The 18,478-nt window shown below is 57.9% G+C and overlaps 1 protein-coding gene across 5 annotated transcripts in view; it reads left to right on the forward strand.

The window, feature by feature from the left end:
* ACTN4 (actinin alpha 4) overlaps positions 1 to 18,478 on the forward strand; it is an 82,617-nt gene that overhangs the window by 56,648 nt on the left and 7,491 nt on the right. For 3 of the 5 annotated variants that reach the window (XM_063599570.1, XM_034945703.3, XM_008964667.4), the window contains exons 4-12: positions 548 to 634; positions 1,658 to 1,745; positions 3,731 to 3,809; positions 5,029 to 5,110; positions 5,891 to 5,976; positions 10,106 to 10,198; positions 12,529 to 12,759; positions 13,371 to 13,518; positions 16,979 to 17,129. In XM_063599570.1, the coding sequence (XP_063455640.1) occupies positions 548 to 634; positions 1,658 to 1,745; positions 3,731 to 3,809; positions 5,029 to 5,110; positions 5,891 to 5,976; positions 10,106 to 10,198; positions 12,529 to 12,759; positions 13,371 to 13,518; positions 16,979 to 17,129 (1,045 nt within the window). Of the gene's footprint in view, positions 1 to 547; positions 635 to 1,657; positions 1,746 to 3,730; positions 3,810 to 5,028; positions 5,111 to 5,890; positions 5,977 to 6,909; positions 6,996 to 10,105; positions 10,199 to 12,528; positions 12,760 to 13,370; positions 13,519 to 16,978; positions 17,130 to 18,478 lie in introns of all 5 variants that reach the window. The other 2 variants (XM_034945704.3, XM_008964668.4) reach the window with 1 other exon arrangement.

An 18,478-nucleotide genomic window follows, 5' to 3' on the forward strand; every position in this document is an offset into this window, starting at 1 on the left:
TGGAGATGACAGTGGCTTGGTGGAGAGTGTCGGCAGTAGGATTGGAAGGAAGTGGACAGATTCACAATAAACAATAATGTAGTGCACATTTGCTGACTGCGAGATGAAAAAGACCACCTTTGCCCTGAGAGTAGGGGCCCAGGGTGCCCCCCTGTAGTCAGGAGGTATGCAGATGAAGGCAGAAATGTACAGAGCACTGAGAGTTGAGAGAGGTGTGAACAGAGGCCACACGCCTGGGACCAGCCTCTTGGAGAAGCGGTTTTTTGAGTTGGGTCAGGAGAAGGAGCTGGCTGCGGGGCCAGGGACCCTTGTGACCAGAAGCCTGCAGGCGCTCAGCAGCAGGAGGCTCTGGGACAGTGCTGCCTAGAGACTGTTCCCTGCATTTTCTCCTGAGGGAGTTGGTGGAGGACGGGCCTGGGAGATGCAACCAGGGGGTGGTTTGGAGCCTTTCTCTAGATGGGGCTGGAAGGCCACCTTCAGGTTGGGCGGAGGAGCCTCACTCTGGTTTTAACGACCTTCTGCCCTCTGCCCCCTTCCCTGTGTGCAGAGATTGTGGACGGCAACGCAAAGATGACCCTGGGAATGATCTGGACCATCATCCTTAGGTTCGCCATCCAGGACATCTCCGTGGAAGGTGAGAGCCACCTGTACTGCCCCCGCTTCCCACCTGAGTCAGGGCGGGTTAGAGGAGAGCTGAAGTGTGATCTTCATGCTTCAAGCCTCTTCCTGTTTCCTTGGGGTCACTCACAGGGCCTGGCCCTTGCAGGGGTAGTCAGTGGGTGGCAGGTGAAGGGAGGCTCCTCCCAGCTGCCTGCCTCTTGGCTCCAGTGCCTTCCGAGTGCCTTTGCTCTCGCAGCCTCATCTCAGTGGACCCTCATGCCACCCTCATGAGATGGGCTAGGATGGCTGGGCCCGTTTTACAGTCCAGGAACCCAAGTCCCAGAACAGACTAGTGAGAGAGTTGGGCCTGGGCCTGGTTCTCTGTCTGCTTGACATCCCCATCCTTGAAACTTGGCCCCCATGGACCCGTTATGAGCTCAGGCCATCCAGGAATGGACGATTTCGCTTCCCTGCAAGCACCTGTGTGCACACAGGATGGGCAGAGCCACCTGGGCCAGCGTGCAGGGGCTCCCAGGTGCCAGGTCGCAGTGATGACTGGGAGAGATGTGCTTCCTGCCCTCGAAGGGCTCCCGGTCTGTGAGGACAGCCGAGCTATCCACGGGGAACAGAAGGGCCCCCTAGGCCTCTCTACAGCTGGTATTTCACCTTGTTCAAAAGAGGCCAAGGCCGGTATCAAGGGCTTGTCTGCAGTGTGTTCTGGTGGTGAAAGGCACAGGCTTGGTGGCCAGGCACATGGCACAGATTCAGGCCCTGACACCACCACCTCCTGGGGCAGCCCTGGTCAAGCGACTCTCCTCGGGGCCGTGAGGATTAAGCAGGGCCGTGTGTCCTGGCAGTTGGGCCTGGCAGCATCCGTCTGCATCCAGAATGGGAGTGGCTGTCCCGCTGCTATCACTGCTGCTGTTGTTAGGACGGATATCCTCTCCCCTTGGGTTTCGTTTGACCCCAGGCCTGAGCTGAAAGTCCCATCCAACTTGGGCTGAGTTCTGAGGGTTTATTTTTGAGCCAGTGCTCACTGTCTTTGTGTGTTTTGCAGAGACCTCGGCCAAGGAAGGGCTCCTTCTCTGGTGCCAGAGAAAAACAGCCCCGTATAAGAATGTCAATGTGCAGAACTTCCACATCAGGTAAGGGCCAGTCCTGGTCATCCTCTCCTTTCCTCTAGGAACCTGAGATCCTTCCTCCCACCTGCCCTGTTTGCTGTGTTTTTGTTGTGGTCTGTGAGATGCCAGCCCTCAGTCAGCCCCTCCCTGGCCACGGGCCCTACAAGCTCATGGGAAGGTCACCTGGTCCTCTCTGAGGAAGAGGAGGCAGTTTCCCAGCCATCCTGACTGAAGGCAGTAAGGTCAGCCCTCTCGCCGGCCTAATAGAATGTTCTTCGTCCCCAGGCAAGGTGACTCTCAGAAGCAACAATAAAGCTTTTCATTTTTGAGACAGGGTCTTGTGCTGTCACCCAGGCTGGAGGGCAGTGGTGTGATCACTCATCCCTGCTGCCTTGGCCTAGGCTCAAGTGATCCTCCTGTCTCAGCCTCCCAAGTAGGTGGGACTGCAGGTGCATGCAGCCACACCTGGCCAATTTTTAATTTTTATTTTTAGTAGGAACAGGGTCTCCCTATGTTGCCCAGGCTGGACTTGAACTCCTGAGCTCAAGCAGTCCTCCTACCCCGGCCTCCCAAAGTGCTGGGACTACAGATGTGAGCCACTGCCTGCCTCTGGCCTCTTCCTTTATTTTGACAGCTCAAGAGTGAATTGTTTTTAGAATTGCTAGTAAATTTAGTGTTGGGGAAAAATGTACTCTGTGGCTGCTAAGATGAACAAGCCTCAGCTCCACCATGAACCTGCTTCCCTCAGGGTGAGCGGGAGATGAGACATGTCCACCATCGCCGTAGCTGAGGCCAGCATGGGCAGTGCCGCATGAGGTCCAGGGGGCGGCAAGAGGCGGGCCTGCCTGGTGGTTGGGAGCACTGGCTCTGGGGGCGGTCCTGAGGTCAGATCCGGTTTGCCTTGTGGCTCCACCCTCTGAGTCTCCTGGATGGCCCGCACAGGAATGAAGAGCAGGGCCTCATGGGATTTGCAGCGGCCTCAGGCTCTCTGGGACCCTTGCTGGGTACAGAGGGCTTTTCCCATCGTGCTCACCCTGATAGCATGTGGTCCCTCCCTTGGTCACTCTTCTCTGTGTGTCTTCTTTTTTTTCCTGCCACTAACTGACTGAATCTTTCTATAGTTTCCATTCATTTTCTTCAACTAGTAAGTATCTAGCATGCCTGCTGCATGCCGTTAGTGGAGATACAGTGGCACCCAAACAAAGTCCCCATTTGTGGGAAGTTTACACCACAGCGCGGGGACCAGCTGTTAGCACAGCGGCCAGTAATCCTGCAGCATAACTTCAGTGAGAAGTGCTGCACAAAGACAGGGAAGTCAGATGAAGAAAGTTCCCTGGGTGGCCTTTCTGAGGAGGTGACATCGAGCTTGACCTCAGAGGGAACCAACCCTTAGAGGGTCTCAGGGAGGCGAATGTGACCCATATAGCTTGTAACTGACCAACTTGTGGCCTTGGGGAAGGTCCCTTTCCTCCAGAGACCAGCATGCCAAGTGAAATCCTGGCATTTAGCCAGCCCACGGACTGGCCTTCCTGTAAGTCAGGTCCGCCAGGGTGTGGAGGCCACACAACACAAGCACCAGCATCCTGCAGTGGCCACCTCCCCCAAAGCGGCCTGTCTGGTTCAGGGCGGCCTCCCATGGAAGGTGCTAGCAGTTATAAAGCAGTTGTCAGGAGTCAGGCACTGATCCAAGCATTTACTCATTTAATCCGCACAACAGCCCTATGTAGCAGGTATGTCACTATCCCCACCATACAGATGTGGAAACCGAGATAGCCTGGCTTACCCGAGGTCACGCTGTCAGTAGGCAGAAGAGTCAGGATTTGATCGCAGACTGCCTGGCCCCAGAGGTCATGCTCGCAGCCTCTCTGCCACACTGTCTCCATGCAGTGCCTGGCACAGGCCAGACCGCAGTGAATGGGAATTAGTCACTGCTGTGGGTGCGCAGGGCCATACGGCACTCTCATGACAGTGAGCGGGCCCTCCTATAACCTTTGCCTTTCCTTCCCCAGCTGGAAGGATGGTCTTGCCTTCAATGCCCTGATCCACCGGCACAGACCAGAGCTGATTGAGTATGACAAGCTGAGGAAGGTGAGTGTCTCCAGCTGCCCTTGATGGCCCACAGACGTGCCCTGTCTGACCCCCTAACTCCGGGTCACCATCCCCATGCCCTTCCATCGCCAGCCTCCAGATCTGGGTTCTGCACGCAGATGGGTGGCCTGGGAGAGCCTTGTGCAGGCTCTCCGCAACCCCTGGCTCGGTGGCTGACTCTCACCTCCCTTATTCCCCTCGTGGACTGTCCAGTCTCCCTCCATGGCACTGCAACCAACCTGGGGTTATTTAAGGGCCTGGCCAGCCATGCTTTATAACTCCCCTTCCTCAATCTTCTGGATTCTAGAACCTCCTCTGCCCAAAGGGGCAGAGGGCAAGGAATTCCAAACCATCACCACAAGCCCATGTTGCCCATGCAGGGTCCTGCTGTCATTTGCCTGTACAAAGCCTGTATGGATCCAGGCCCTGGCCACCAGAAGCTGCCAGCCTCATGGGGGAAGGCAGGACAAAAATTGTGTCCAAAGCAAAGCACCACACCAGGCCGTGTACATGTGCTCAGGCTGTGTACATGTGCTCAGACTGAATGGGGTGGCAGGGCATGGGGTCAGAGCAGTGCTGCGGAGGAGGCTAGTGTACCCCGAGCCAGCAGGAGCCAGGAAAGGTCCCGGAAGAAGAGGCAGCTTAGAGCCAGAGGAGGGCTTCCTGGGGGAGGCACCAGATGGCACCCAGCCCGTTCCAGCCACAGTGAGCAAGAGAGCTGGGCCCCGGCCAGGGAGAGTTGGGGTGCAGTGGGCTTTAGTCCTGTAAGCAGTGGGGAGCCCGTGAGGGGGCTGGGGGACACTTCAGGGTGGTTGGGACCTGGGACCTCTTGGTTTGCTTACCCTTACCCAGTCCCCAGTGCTCTCTCAGGCCTGGCCCACATCTTCCAGTCAATGTGAAAACCAGGTTTTAGGGCAAGGGGCTTAAGCTAGGGTCTATGGGTGGCTGGAAATTGTATGAAAAGAGTACACCTGCATTTTTCTGGAGAAAAAGCCCTGGTTTGCCCCACAAAGATTTCACGAGGCACTCCTGTGAGTGGGAATTGAATTTATCCAGGCGGTGCCCTCCCGCTCACACATCACACGTGGCTGAGAACTGCCTGAAGAAACCCCCAACCCTCGCCCTCCCGGGTCTCTCCCTCTGGGCCAGCCCTGCCTCCCTCCTGCTCCTGCACCCTGCCCTGACGGAGTTCTTGTTGTCCCCACTTGCCTCCTTCTAGGACGACCCTGTCACCAACCTGAACAATGCCTTCGAAGTGGCTGAGAAATACCTCGACATCCCCAAGATGCTGGATGCAGAGGGTAAGTCATCTCTTCTGTTCAGCCACCACTGTGCTTCCTGATGGCCTTTTCTGTCCAGGGCTGGCCTCGGGCAAGGGGCTGTGGGCACATCAGAGCTTTGGGTCACCTTGGGGAGCTGGCAGAGCCAGCGAGAAGGGCTGAATGATTCTGGGTGAACTGGGGACAGCCATGTCACCCTGGGAGACAGAGCAAGGGTAGCCTGGGCTGGCCAGATGCCTTCAGGGATGAAGAAGCGTATGGGGAGGGGGAGCTGAAGGATCAACTCTCCTGAGGGTGCATCTCCTCAGGGCCCAGGAAGGGCAAGGTGGCTGAGGAGGGGTGCTTCAGGCTTCCTGCGAGCAACCCTGGCCTCTCCCTCCCTACCTGCAGCAGGCATGGAGTATGGAGCCCGACAAAGTGGAGTGTTTTGTTTTTTCCTTTTCCGGCTTTGCTCCATTTCCCAGCCATGCACTGCCCCATTTCCTAGCCATGCACTGCCCCAGCTGGGACCTGTGTTTCTGGCCTCTGGTGGCCCTTGGAGTTGACTGTCCTGCTGCTCCTTGAGGCCATTCTCAGAGAGAGGAAGTGGCCTCATTTTAATCCGCTTCCCACAGCCTTGTCCTTTCCAGACCCATGGGAGAGGGAGGGGCTGAGGGTGTGGCTGAGCCCACCCAAGTCACGCGTCACTCTGCGGGTCCCTCTCCCCCAAGGCCGTGGCCTTGGGAGCCCGTGGATCCCAGTGAGTGACGCCTCCACCCCCCGCCCTACTCGGGCAGTTTAACCCTTGTTGTTCACTTGCAGACATCGTGAACACGGCCCGGCCCGACGAGAAGGCCATAATGACCTATGTGTCCAGCTTCTACCATGCCTTTTCAGGAGCGCAGAAGGTACCGAGCAGGGCCAGGCAGGCCCTCCTCGCCGCCACCGCGCAATGCCGCCGCTGCCTCTCGCCTCCCGTGCTCACCTCATTTCTCTTGCAGACGGCAGTGGCCTCTCTCCAACTGGAAGCCACCCCCAGCTCCCTGGCGTTGCTGCCCCCTCAGCCTTAGCTCACACACCTATTGGGTACCTCATCTGTGCCAGGCTTTTCCAGGCATTGAGGATGCCCTGGTGACTGAGTCAGACAAGGTCCCTGTTCTCAGGGCACTTCCATGCTAGTGGGAGAAACATACAGCAGGCCTGTCACAGGAGTGGAATAGAGAAAATGGGGCCAGATGGGGGACAGAGATGGCTGGGGTGACCTTCAGCTGGTGCTGTCAATGTGGAGGGGTGAAGTGAGCAGGTACTTGCAGCAGGAGCTGCTAGATGCAGGCTGGGGCACAGGTGTTCCAGGCAGAGGGTGAAGCACTATGAAGGCCCTGAGACAGGAAGAAGCTTGGCGTATTCAGGGGCCAGCTAGAGAGGAGTGAGTGACAAGCAGTGATGGGTCAGGCCCAACAAGACCCTTGTGGTGTGGGATAAGAAATTCGTGTTCCACTCTGAGGGCCATGGGAGCCCCTTAGGGTCTTACTCCATGGTGGGAGCTGCTCACTCACATTTTCAGACAGATCATTTAGCAACTGACTCCTCCAACCCAAAACAAAGCTGCCTTTATAGGGCCCACAGCTAGTCTGTCTCCAGCCCAGGCCGGTTAGAAAAGGAATGCACCCCATTCGGACTCCACAAAACCCCGCAAGGCATGTCCACGCAGGCCTGGGGCTGGCTTCCAGTCCAGAGCAAGCGCTCTTCCTCCCGCATGAGCCTCAGGCCGGTCCGGCCGCCCTCCCTGCGTCTTTCACTCTCTCCTGCCTCTCTCTCTCTTTCTCTCTCTCTCTGTGCAGATATTGTGGGCACTCTGAGGCCAGATGAGAAGGCCATCATGACTTACGTGTCCTGCTTCTACCACGCTTTCTCGGGGGCTCAGAAGGTGAGCTGGGCCGGGCACACCTCGCTGCTGGGGCTGCAGACCTGCCTTCACCACCGCCCTTGCGTCACCGCTGGCCATCTGTGGTTGGAGCCCTGGCCAGGCCGTGGGCCGCCACACCACACAGACTGACCCTGCCGGCCTCTGACTCGGAAGGGTCCCCTGGGGCAGGTTTCCCGCCTGGCCGGTGCTGGGCCTGTGCTGAGGAGTCACAGACCTCTGTTTGAACATAGCCCACCCTGGGAGGTGGGTGGTGGCATCCCAGGCTCTCATGCGGGGAAACTGAAGCCCTGCATTACAGTCAATGGCAGAGCTGGGATTTGACTGCCCGGCGTTCCCACTCGCCCTGTCCATCATCTGCACCAGGGCTGCCTGCCTGCCCCTGCCAAGCCCTTCGTGGGGAGCACTGGGCTTTACCCGTTTTGCAGCTCCTTCCTGCCAGGAAAGGCTCAGCATGTGCAGCCCAACCTGCACTCACGGTCCCGGCCCTCCAGAGGCCAGGCAGAGCCCACAGAGCTTGCGTGGCAGTGGCCGCCCTCCTGGGCCCAGCTGACCTCATGCTGCCTTACAGCTCCTGCTGGGCCATCAGCGTTCACGCAGAGGCCCAAGCACTGCTCCCTCCCGCTTGCCTTGTGGTCTCTGAAGTATCTCAGGCAGCATTCCCGATGCCTGCTTTGAAGTGTCAGCAGTTGGCACAGGTTCAGAGGAGGAGGCAGAATCGATTCTTGTTTACTGAACATGTACTACACGCTAGGCACCCTCCAAGGCCTTCACATGCACAGGTTTCCAGAGGGTCCCTGTGCACACCCCCAGGAGGGCTAGGCGCAGTTAGCCCCATTTGAGAGAGGAGGAATTGAAGTTTAGGGAAACAGCTATTCCTAAAACTAGAGGGCGGGGGCCGTACCTTCTGTGGACCCACTGCTTTGAGCCTCCCAACTAGCAGGTGCATTACCTACCGTCAGTCTGGCCTGGCCCCACTCTGCCACCTCTTGATACTGTGACCTTGGGTGGGTCACTTGACCTCAGCTTCCCCACCTGTGAAACGGGCATCGCTGTAGTTCGGTCTCACAGGATTGTTCTGGGCGTGAAACGAGCTCCTGCAGGCAAAGGGCTTAGCACAGTGCCTGGCACGGCAGCTGCCATTTAGGCAGCTGCCAGGGAGCCACAGTGGTGGGGAGTGTGGTTCTTCCCAGCCTCGGGCCAGAAAGGCCTCTTCACCTCCGCAGCATGCGATTGGAGCTTGTGTTTGGAGTGTTCTGCTAGAGGGCACGGGCCAGGAGGGTGGAGGGAGGACCCCTGACCCACACTCCCGCGGGAGAGTGGGCAGGGACCAGCAGCAATGGACGATTCGTCACCACAGACCCCAACTAACAGCATGTTTGCCATTGGACTCACCCCTACGGGCCCCGAACCAGCCCCCTGCCCACCACATGGCCTCACCAGATTGCTTTTCTTTCTACCCACACTGCTCCCCTGTGCTTAGGGCTGAACTCCAGTCTGGAGGCTCTGAGGGATTTTGGGGGAGCAGGGACTGGCAGGCAAGCCCAGGACAGTATGGGTGGGTGCTGAGGCACTGGGCCTGGAGGCTTGTCACTGGCCCCTCTCTGAGGGGGTAGTGGAGGCCCGGCTGCAGGGCGCTGGCTGGTCAGAAAGGAAAGTGCTGGGTCCCTGTGTGCTCCTCAGGACAGCCCCGTGGTGCTGCTCCTGCTGCCTCGTTTCCCCAGAGACGCAGTCCAAGCTCTTGCAAGAGTGCTCTCTGGGGTTCATGTTTTATAAACGCAGAGTGAACCCCAGGTCTAGCGCCAGTGTGCCCATTCTGTCCTGAGATCATTTATTTCTAGTCACCGAAGCGTTCCCGCCTCCTTCCTTTATTCACTCACTCATTCAGCAACCCTGAGCACCGCCAGTGCACCGAGCCCCAAGCTGGATGCGGGAACTCAGCGGTGAAACATGATTCCCTTGCCTTGCGGCAGCCCCGTGCTCACAGAGAGGACTTGAGTTTCGGGTGCCAGTTGTCTCTGCCAAGTTAGGAGTCAGGGACTGACCTCTGTGACCCCCACAAGCTGCAGCCCTGGCTGTGTTTTCCACACTGGTCTGGGGCCCATGTTCATTGGCTGAGGAACCTCCTGGACCTCATCTCTGAGGAGCACCGCCTGGGGCCCTGGGTGTGTGTCCTGCAGCATGGCGCGGGGTGTGCACGTGCGTGTGTGCGCTCACACGAGCACCGGCTGCCGCCTCCCCGCCTGTCTCCAGGTGCCATGTGTGGAGGGGAGAGGCTGGGCATCGCTGCCTGCTGCACTGGCTCTGAGCCATTGGCCAAGCCTCTCCATTTTCCTTCCCCATCACTCTGTAGACCCTCCTCACTCTTTCTGTTCCTGTTCTGTTGCCGTTTCAACTCCTCCTCTTGGACCCTTTCTGTGCTTCCTGAAAGGTACCTGGTCTCTCTCTCCCCGTGTGCACCCCCTGCCTCCTCTACACTGTTCACTGCCCCCTAGCAGGACAGGGCAGGACGCTCTCCTGTAGTTCAGGCCCAGGGACTATGTCCACCACTCTCACCCTCCAAAGCCCCAGCACTTTTCTGCCCCACGGATGGTGACTTCTGCCCTCTGGAGCTCCTATTAACATTGCCTCCAAGGCAGGAGAGTGGACAGGCCTGAGTGTGCTCCTGTGCATGGACCACTAGGCTCCTCCGGGACCCGGGCACCCCTGCTCTGTTGCCCCCAGCTCTCCAGCTCTCGGCTTCCCATCCTTTCACCTTCCCACCGGGAGAGACTCCTCCGCAGTCTTAGGTCCGACGCAGCCGACCCGTCCAGCCTCACCCTCCTCTGTGTGGGGCACTAGAGGGTTTGCGAGCAGCAGTGGGAGGGTTCCCCAACCCTCCTCGGTGCCTCCAGGGTCTGGGCTTTCTGGACCCAGGGGCATTTTGCAGTCAGCAGTGAGGATGCCAACAAGGCCTATTGGGACAGGGCACCATCTCACTGGAGCTGTGCTTCCTCTCCTTCCCCTCTGTGAGGAGTTCCGTGGGCCGTGGACCAGCTGCTTTCAAGGGACGTGCCCGTCAGGAGGGAGGGTGGCCAGCCCCCAGGCAGCCCTGACTGTGTGCTCCCCTCCAGGCTGAAACTGCCGCCAACCGGATCTGTAAGGTGCTGGCTGTCAACCAAGAGAACGAGCACCTGATGGAGGACTACGAGAAGCTGGCCAGCGACGTGAGTGTTCCCCCAGTGAAAGTCAGGGCCACCTCATTATCCTCAGCCAGAGGTCACTGTGACTCTTGCAGGGGGAAAGCAGGTGTGGCAGCGAGATGACCTAGAAAAGGCTGCGTGGTCACAGACCATGGCATTTAGCCAGCTAGTGTGTACACGACCTCTCCGTTTGCTTCCACAAGGCTAAGGGTCAGACCGGCAGCCACCTTGCCAGCCAGCCCCTGGGCTCCCGAGCTTGCGTTCCTACAGAGATGCTCAGGGACAGTGTTTCCTGGGCACCTCAGTGCTTTAGAATCACCTGGGGAGCTTTGTGAAAGCCCCTCTTCCCGTGCCCTGGCCCTGGAGAGAGTGATTCAGAAGGATGGAGAGGGGCCTGGGAACCAATAGGATAGCAGGGCCTGTGCAGGTACTTAACGAGCAGCCCAGCAAGACGGGAACTCGGATTATCCTCCTTTCCAAGTGAGGAAACTGAGGCCCAGGGAGGGTCAGGCACGTGCCTGCTGTTACATGACTAGTGGGACAGAGAGCTGGGCTTCACCCAGGCAGCCCTGCTCTAGAGTCCAAACCCAATGCTTCAGTTGGAAATAAGGGTGGTTAGTACAACTCTTCTGGAGGCTCTTCATTTTTGAAATCTCCATATTTAAAAAATAAACGTAGGCTGGGCACAGTGGCTCACACCTGTAATCGCAGCATTTTGGGAGGCCAAGGCAGGTGGATCACTTGAGGTCTGGAGTTCAAAACCAGCCTGGCCAACATGGTGAAACCTTGTCTCTACTGAAAATACAAAAATTAGCCGGGTGTTGTGGCACACACCTGTAGTCCCAGCTATTTGGGAGGCTGAGGCAGGAGGATCGCTTGAGCCTGGGAGGCAGAGGTTGCAGTGAGCCAAGATTGCGCCACTGTACTCTAGCCTAGCGACAGAGCAAGACTCCATTAAAATAAAAATAAAATAAAATAAAATTTCCCAAAGAGCAGTGGTTTGACTGCTCATCTAGAACCAGTGGTTCCCAGATTTTGCAATCTCATAGACCAGGAAAATTTGAAAAACTATTGGATGTCCAACCTAAGAGGGCCAGCTTTTTATTTTGCCAAGTTACGGATGTTTTAAAAAGAAACACTACCATCTGTTACCACCAGCACTTCTAACACCAAGATAAGGTAAAAAGGTTATTCTTAGAACCCCAGCCATTGCCAAGAAAGGGCAGCTGGCAGCACGCCTCACAATGTATCCACACAGAGGTATTTCTGTCTTTGAATTTCTCACTTTGCCAGAAGTTGGCATTTGGGAACCACTTCTCCAGCTTGTCCGTTCTGGCAGATAACTGATTTTGTACTTCTAGAATTGTTTTATTATTTTTTTGAGATGGAGTTTCACTCTTGTCACCCAGGCTGGAGTGCAATGGCACGACCTTGGCTCACTGCAACCTCTGCCTCCCAGGTTCAAGCAGTTCTCCTGCCTCAGCCTCCCAAGTAGCTGGGATTACAGGCGTGCACCACCACGCCCAGCTAATTTTTGTATTTTTTTTTAGTAGAGATGGGGTTTCACCATGTTGGTCAGGCTGATCTTGAACTCCTGACCTCAGGTGATCCACTCACCTCAGCCTCCCAAAGTGCTGGGATTACAGGTGTGAACCAGCGTGCCTGGCCTAGAATTGTTTTAGAATGTCCAATTGTTTGTTACCCTTCCTCACTCCATTAAAGATCTGCGTAGTTCCTAAAAGAATATGTTTGTTTCTTTTTCAATTTTATTTTCTAATTTATGTCCCAGGCCCAGTGCACATACTAAGAGCAAAGGCATGGGCCAGGCATGGTGGCTCACCCCTGTCATCCCACCACTTTGGGAGGCTAAAGTGGGATTGCTTGAAGTTCAGGAGCTCAAGACCAGCCTGGGCAGTATACTGAGACCCCCTTCTCTATAAAAACTTAAAATAAAAATCAGCCAGGCTCGGAGGTAGGCACCTGTAGTCCCAACTACTTGGGAGACTGAGGTGGAAGGATGGCTTCAGCCCGGGAGGTTGCTATGATCGTGCCACTTCACTCCAGCCTGGGTGACAAAGCGTGAACCTGTCTTTAAAAAGAAAAGCACAGGCAGGAACAGGAAGTAACAAGAGAACAGTACAGTGATGCAGGGACAGGGAGGGAGCCCACGCTCCCAGAGTTCCGGGTTGGGGGTTCTAGCAGGAATCGTGGAGAAGTTGGGCTGGGGAGCAGGGGTAACCCCCTAAGGTGGGGCCCTCAAAGATCCAGATCCCATGTGCCCATAAGCTGGGGGGCAGCCCGTCAGCACTCTGAGGGTCCCCCACAAAGGCCACGCTGGCTTCTGTGTCTCACAGCTCCTGGAGTGGATCCGGCGCACCATCCCCTGGCTGGAGGACCGTGTGCCCCAAAAGACTATCCAGGAGATGCAGCAGAAGCTGGAGGACTTCCGCGACTACCGGCGTGTGCACAAGCCGCCCAAGGTGCAGGAGAAGTGCCAGCTGGAGATCAACTTCAACACGCTGCAGACCAAGCTGCGCCTCAGCAACCGGCCCGCCTTCATGCCCTCCGAGGGCAAGATGGTCTCGGTGAGCACCAGGATTCACATGGGAGCAGCTGTGAGGGGCAGAGGCAGCCCTAGAACTGCCTGTGGGCAGTTTGGCCAGCGTAATCTTTCCTAAGTTGTTGATGTCCTGTGGGACATGGCATGGCCTTTCAGATGCAGGGGTCGGGGAGGGGTGCACTTCACTCGGCATTGTGCTCCCCTTTGGCCCTCACTCACTGTATTTTACACCCAGGGTTTTATACGCATCCCAAATCCTTGCCACGGGTTGTGTGGGTGTGGAGTGGTGTGAATTTGGAGCCGCGGTCTGCCATGAGGGCATGACCACCATGTGCTTGAGGCCCTTCATCAGCGGAGGGGCAGTGCGCCCTGGACGGTTACCACCTCCCCATCTATGGTATTCATCCATTCATTCATGCACTCACCCGTTCACGCATTCATTTTGTTAATCCAGAATTGATTGTACCTGCTGAGTGCTGGGGGGCCCTGTGTAGGCATCCAGGTATAATAGCAAAGCATGACACAGACATGACCCCAGCCAAGTTCTGCCACCTTCCCATCAGCATCCCTTGGAGACATCCCCCTGGGTGCCTCCACTTCCTTGTGATAGCCCTGCCTGCTCCTGCCCTGCCCCAGGACATCAACAATGGCTGGCAGCACTTGGAGCAGGCTGAGAAGGGCTACGAGGAGTGGCTGCTGAATGAGATCCGCAGGCTGGAGCGGCTCGACCACCTGGCAGAGAAGTTCCGGCAGAAGGCCTCCATCCACGAGGCCTGGACTGACGGTACGGCCCAGCTCTGCCCCACTCTGCCCAGCCCCGCTCCCGCGCTCCCCTCCTGTCTCTCAGGCATGCATGGGTGTGCACACACAGCCCCCTGCCACGTTGGGTCTGTTTCTCAGGTGCCCTTTCTTGCTGCTTGGGAGCATGTGTGTGTGTCAGAAATGCTGCTTTAGAGCCAGGTTCAGTGGCTCACACCTGTAATCCCAGCACTTTGGCAGGCCAAGGCAGGAGGATCACTTGAGCCCAGGAGTTTGAGACCAGCCTGGGCAACATAGCGAGACCCTGCCTATACAAAAAAATTTTAGAATAATAATATTAGCCAGGCATAGTGGTGCACACCTGTGGTCCCAGCTACTTTGGAGGCTGAGGTGGGAGGATTGATTGAGCCAGGGAGGTCAAGGCTGCAGTGAGCCGTGATTGTACCACTGCACTCCAGCCTGGGTGACAGAGCAAGACCCTGTCTCAAAAAAAAAGGAAAGAAATGCTGCTTTGGATTCCTTCAGCCCCAGAAAGCAGGGACCATTCAGGGGCCAGGTCCTCTTTGTTGCCCAGTCTGCCCTCGCCTCAGAGGTGGGCCCCTGTCAGTCATCCAGGAACACAGCCAAGCCCCCTCCAGCACTTCAGGGAAGTGACCTTACACCCATCTGTTTGTCCCCTCTGCGTGTCTTCCCCATCCAGGGCGAGTGTGTGGGGCAGGCCTCTTCCATCCCCTGCACCCTGTGTTCAGAGTCGGCTTCCCTCTCCCACACCTCTGTGAGCGTGGACGGCAGGCTGGGGAGCCCATGTTCAATGGCACGTCCCTCAGGCTAGAGGAGGGCCTGCCTCCTGGGCCTGCTGCCGGACCACAGACAGTGCTCACCCTCAGACAGTGCTCACCCACTGCCTTCGGCCCACCCTTCAGCATGGCCCACCTGCGAGCTCCTCCCACCTCCCATCCCTTCCCAGAGCCTCCTTCCCGGGCCTGGCTCCCCCTGCAGGAGCGCCGCTGTGCTTTCTGTTCTTGGCAGCCCTGCAGCTGCCTGGCCGTTGGCTCCAGATGTGGGATTTCATCACGTCCCTGGCCCTCCTTTGGGTCATGCCAAGGTTGAGATTTCAGATCCCAGGGGTCTGGAAGCCTTCAGAAAGCTGCCAGTGCCTGGGAGAGCCACAAGAGCCACCCACAGGACTCCTCTCCCAGTCTGGCCACCACCTTCCCAACAGTCTCCCTGGCCCTCCGGCCGCCACTCCGCCCAGCTGAGCCCTTCCTTGCATTCCTGAGTGCAGTTTCTCACCCCTCCCCACCCTGGCCCGCATGCGAGTGTGCAGCTCCACACGGCCTGCAGCCCTGGCCACGGCCCAGCTTGTGCCCTCCTCACATGAGCTCAGCTCGCCATTCCCGCGGCAGCTGCCAGCCTCAGAGCAGCCCAGCCCCTTTGCTGCCAGGAAAGAGTGCGAGTGAGAGAGTGGATAGTGAGGGAGGAAGGGCCTGGCCAGGCCGGGTGCCGCACTTCCCTCTTGCCTGGCAGAAAGGCACCCATGTGAGGAGAGCATGTTAGCACCAATGCCATCTTGTGTGGTTGGTGGCCTCCATCCATTCCCGGATTCACTCATTCGTTCAACAGACAGCTCAGGTGGCTCCAGCTGTCCTTATCCATGGAGGCCTGGGCGTCGCCCTGTGGCTGAACCTTCTGGGGGTCTTTCTGCCCACCCATCAGCTCTTCAGTCCCTCTACAGGGCTCCATGAGGCCCTGCAGATGGTTTCCTGAGGCCAAGGGGCTGGGTGTGGTGGCCCCACTGGCATTCCTCCCCTGGGAAGGGCTCTGGGGCACCTTCACCTGAGGTGTTTAGAAGCCAGCTCAGTCTCCGGCCAGGGCCCAACTGGTTCAGCGGCCTCCACACGTCCCTGCCCCACCCCTGCCTGACTGGGCATCCACGCGGGTCTGCCCATGGCGTCTGCCAGAGCCCCCAGGCAGGCTGGCCTACTAATTCCCAAGACTCAGAGCCTCTGTCCTCTCAAGTAGCAGTTATGCGAAACAGGACAGGCAGGCCCTCCACACCCCAGGGTCTGGTCGTAGCGGCCGCCTCCGCCCTGGGGTGGGTGGGCCACCTTCACTCCACACCCCTCACCATCCCCCACAGCCCGCAGCGGGAGGGTCGTCGTGGATGCTTCTCTGAGGGACTTGATTTCCTGGGAATACGACCAACCCCGAACAACCCCTTGTCCCCATTCCGGTTGTCCCTTGGCCTGGATCCCAGATAGCTGTGGCGATGGTCCACTGCCCACATCCTTTCGGTGCACCCTTGCCAGGACTCTGCGGAGGCAGAGGGAGATGTCACCTGCTGTTTCTGGTTCCTGCCCCTGGGAGAAAGCAGTTGGAGAAGGGAATTGCAAGGCCGCCTTGTGGCTGAGACTCCTGCCCCAGGGCTGCGCAGCAGGGCCGGTGGAGCCGGAGTCTCCCAGGCCTCCCACTTCTTGGCCATCAGTGCCAGAGCCGATCCTGTGGGGAGTCTGGTAGGTGCCTGACAGTTGAGACTGGGAGAGGCTGAGGTGAGGCTGGTACTGGCTCCATGCCTGCTGTACTCGAACACCACCTCACTGAAACTTGAGAATAGTTCCATGCCACACAAGTACTGGGGCTGGCCCCATTTTACAGATGAAGGCACAGGCCCAGAGAGGCCTCGGTGGCTGCACTGGGCGGGCAGCTGTCAGGTGCTGGGACAGAGCTGAGGGGATCTCCGCTACCACTTGGGGGAAGCCCAAGGTGGTGTGCTTGAGGCAGGGCCCCTGTAGGAGCTGGGGTGCAGCCACCTTCCCAGGCTGGCATTTTCCCTGCGGTTCCCTAAAGACCTTCACTTGCTTGCAGGGCTTCCTTGAGCTTTGGTTCTGGGATGTGTAATTAGCCAGGATCCGGGACTAATAACAGCGTTCCTCCTTTCCTTCAAAGGGCCTGATGGTGGGCCCGCCCCAATGCACACAGGACACTTTAGGACAGCGTGGGGCACTTAGACGTGGAGAGGACCACCACCTGTGCGGGTGCAGGGTCAGGGTCCTAGAAGAAGCTGGCTCTGATGCTTCCCCTTCCCCAAGCCTGCTGGGACATGGGCTTTGACCCCGGGTGCTTCTCCGGATCAAAGCCCTCCAGAAACAGGTGCTACCTTTTCAAGCCGTGCTACCACGGCCCGATTTGTATGGTTTCCTACTAACAAAAGTTGCTAAGTTTAGGACACACAGGTTGAGATGGAATCTCTCTCTCAGGCTCAGCAACCCTGAAGTGTCCATCCAGGTCCATCCAGGTTACAGTTGGGCTTAGAGATCCCTGGAGGGTACAGAAGAAGGTTCTGGAAGTTTCCATGCCACCGTCATTGGCGTGGAAGGATGTGGGGTCCACAGTCTCTCTTTCCCTCCCTCTGCTTGGACAGCCCCTCCAGACTCCTGCCCCACAGCTGCCGTGCTGTGGTTTAAGCGTCTCTCTGCTCCCACCAGGGAAGGAAGCCATGCTGAAGCACCGGGACTACGAGACGGCCACACTATCGGACATCAAAGCCCTCATTCGCAAGCACGAGGCCTTCGAGAGCGACCTGGCTGCGCACCAGGACCGCGTGGAGCAGATCGCCGCCATTGCCCAGGAGCTCAAGTACGTGCGGGCTCAGTACACTATCATCACCTGGCTCTCACCACAGCCTGCCCAGACTGGTGGCGGCAGCACGCCGAGGCCCAGCCTGCCTCAAGGCCTGGAATAGGGTCCCCAGTGCCCCAACTGCACCTCCTTCCAGAAGCCAGGGAAGGGCCTTATGGGATGAGGCCTTTTGCCCATCCTATCTCAGCCCCAGATGGGACACCTGAAGGATTTGGATTCTCTAGCAGGAGGGAGGTGTCTGGCCCCTTGTCTTGATTCTTCAGGCTTTAGGGGTCCCTGGGGGTGTCACCTCTCCTGGCCACCCCAAGTAGGCCCTGGTCCCCTGATGGGATGGGCCCCAGCCTCCGTTGCTCCCAGCCATAGGTCCCTGAGGGAACCAGGCTGCACAGTGAGCCTATTGTTCTGCTCGGCCCCTTCCCTTTCTTGCTCAGAATACACTTATTGTAAGAGCTTCCAGGCAGCCGGGCTCCTTCCCCTCCCCACCCAGTCAGATAAACTTGTGTACACAATTAGTACGCTGAGGGTCGCGCTGGTGAATGGGGCCTTATTCCACCAGTGTGGCGGCCAGCAGCAGGGCGGGCCCAGGCAGCAGGAGGCCCAGGCCATTACTTCATGGAAAATCCACAGGCCCTCGAGGGGCAGCAGGGCTCCCAAAATAGCCGTCTGCTCAAAAATAGGATCCTTGGCTATAACTGCTCTTTCCACCGACACCCCCACCCCACCATAGTCACCCCCAAAGGTCTGCTTATTCCTATGAGTCCAAGGCCCGTTTATTCCTATGAGTCCAAGGCCCAGCCCTGATGCCCAGTGGAGCCCCATGCTGGGCAGAGCTGGTTTCCTCCCCGACTCACTACCCCCCACTGTCCGGGTGCTTTGAGGGTTCCCTATTGGCTCAGCCAGAGGCAAGAGTCCCGTGGGGCCGTCACAGCATTTGGCACAGTTGGGGCACTCCAGGGGTCCTGCCACCACCACGTCCAGGCCAAGGAGAGCAAGGTCACAGATGCAGCACCCTCGGGGGTGTGGGGGTGGGACACAGGCAGCTTCTCCAGTGACGGAAGAGCCCCTGGAAGTTGGTAGGAAACAGACTTGAAATAAACCCTAGGCTTGCCCCCTTCTCAGGCCCTGGGCAAAGCTATGTGAAACCCATTACTCTGCTCAGGAACAGGCGGTCCCCGAAGCAGCTCTCTGGACGGTAGCCCTGAAGGAACGGAAGGGAGGGCTGTCCGGGTCCTGTCTGTTCTGCTGAGGGGGAATTACAGAGGCCTGTGGACCGTCCAGGATGAGCCGGATGGGCAGCCCTGCTGAGCACTGATTAATGGCGACAGCAAAAACTCACTGAGCTCTCA

Source organism: Pan paniscus, chromosome 20 (assembly GCF_029289425.2).
Source record: "Pan paniscus chromosome 20, NHGRI_mPanPan1-v2.0_pri, whole genome shotgun sequence".
Lineage (NCBI taxonomy): Eukaryota > Metazoa > Chordata > Mammalia > Primates > Hominidae > Pan > Pan paniscus.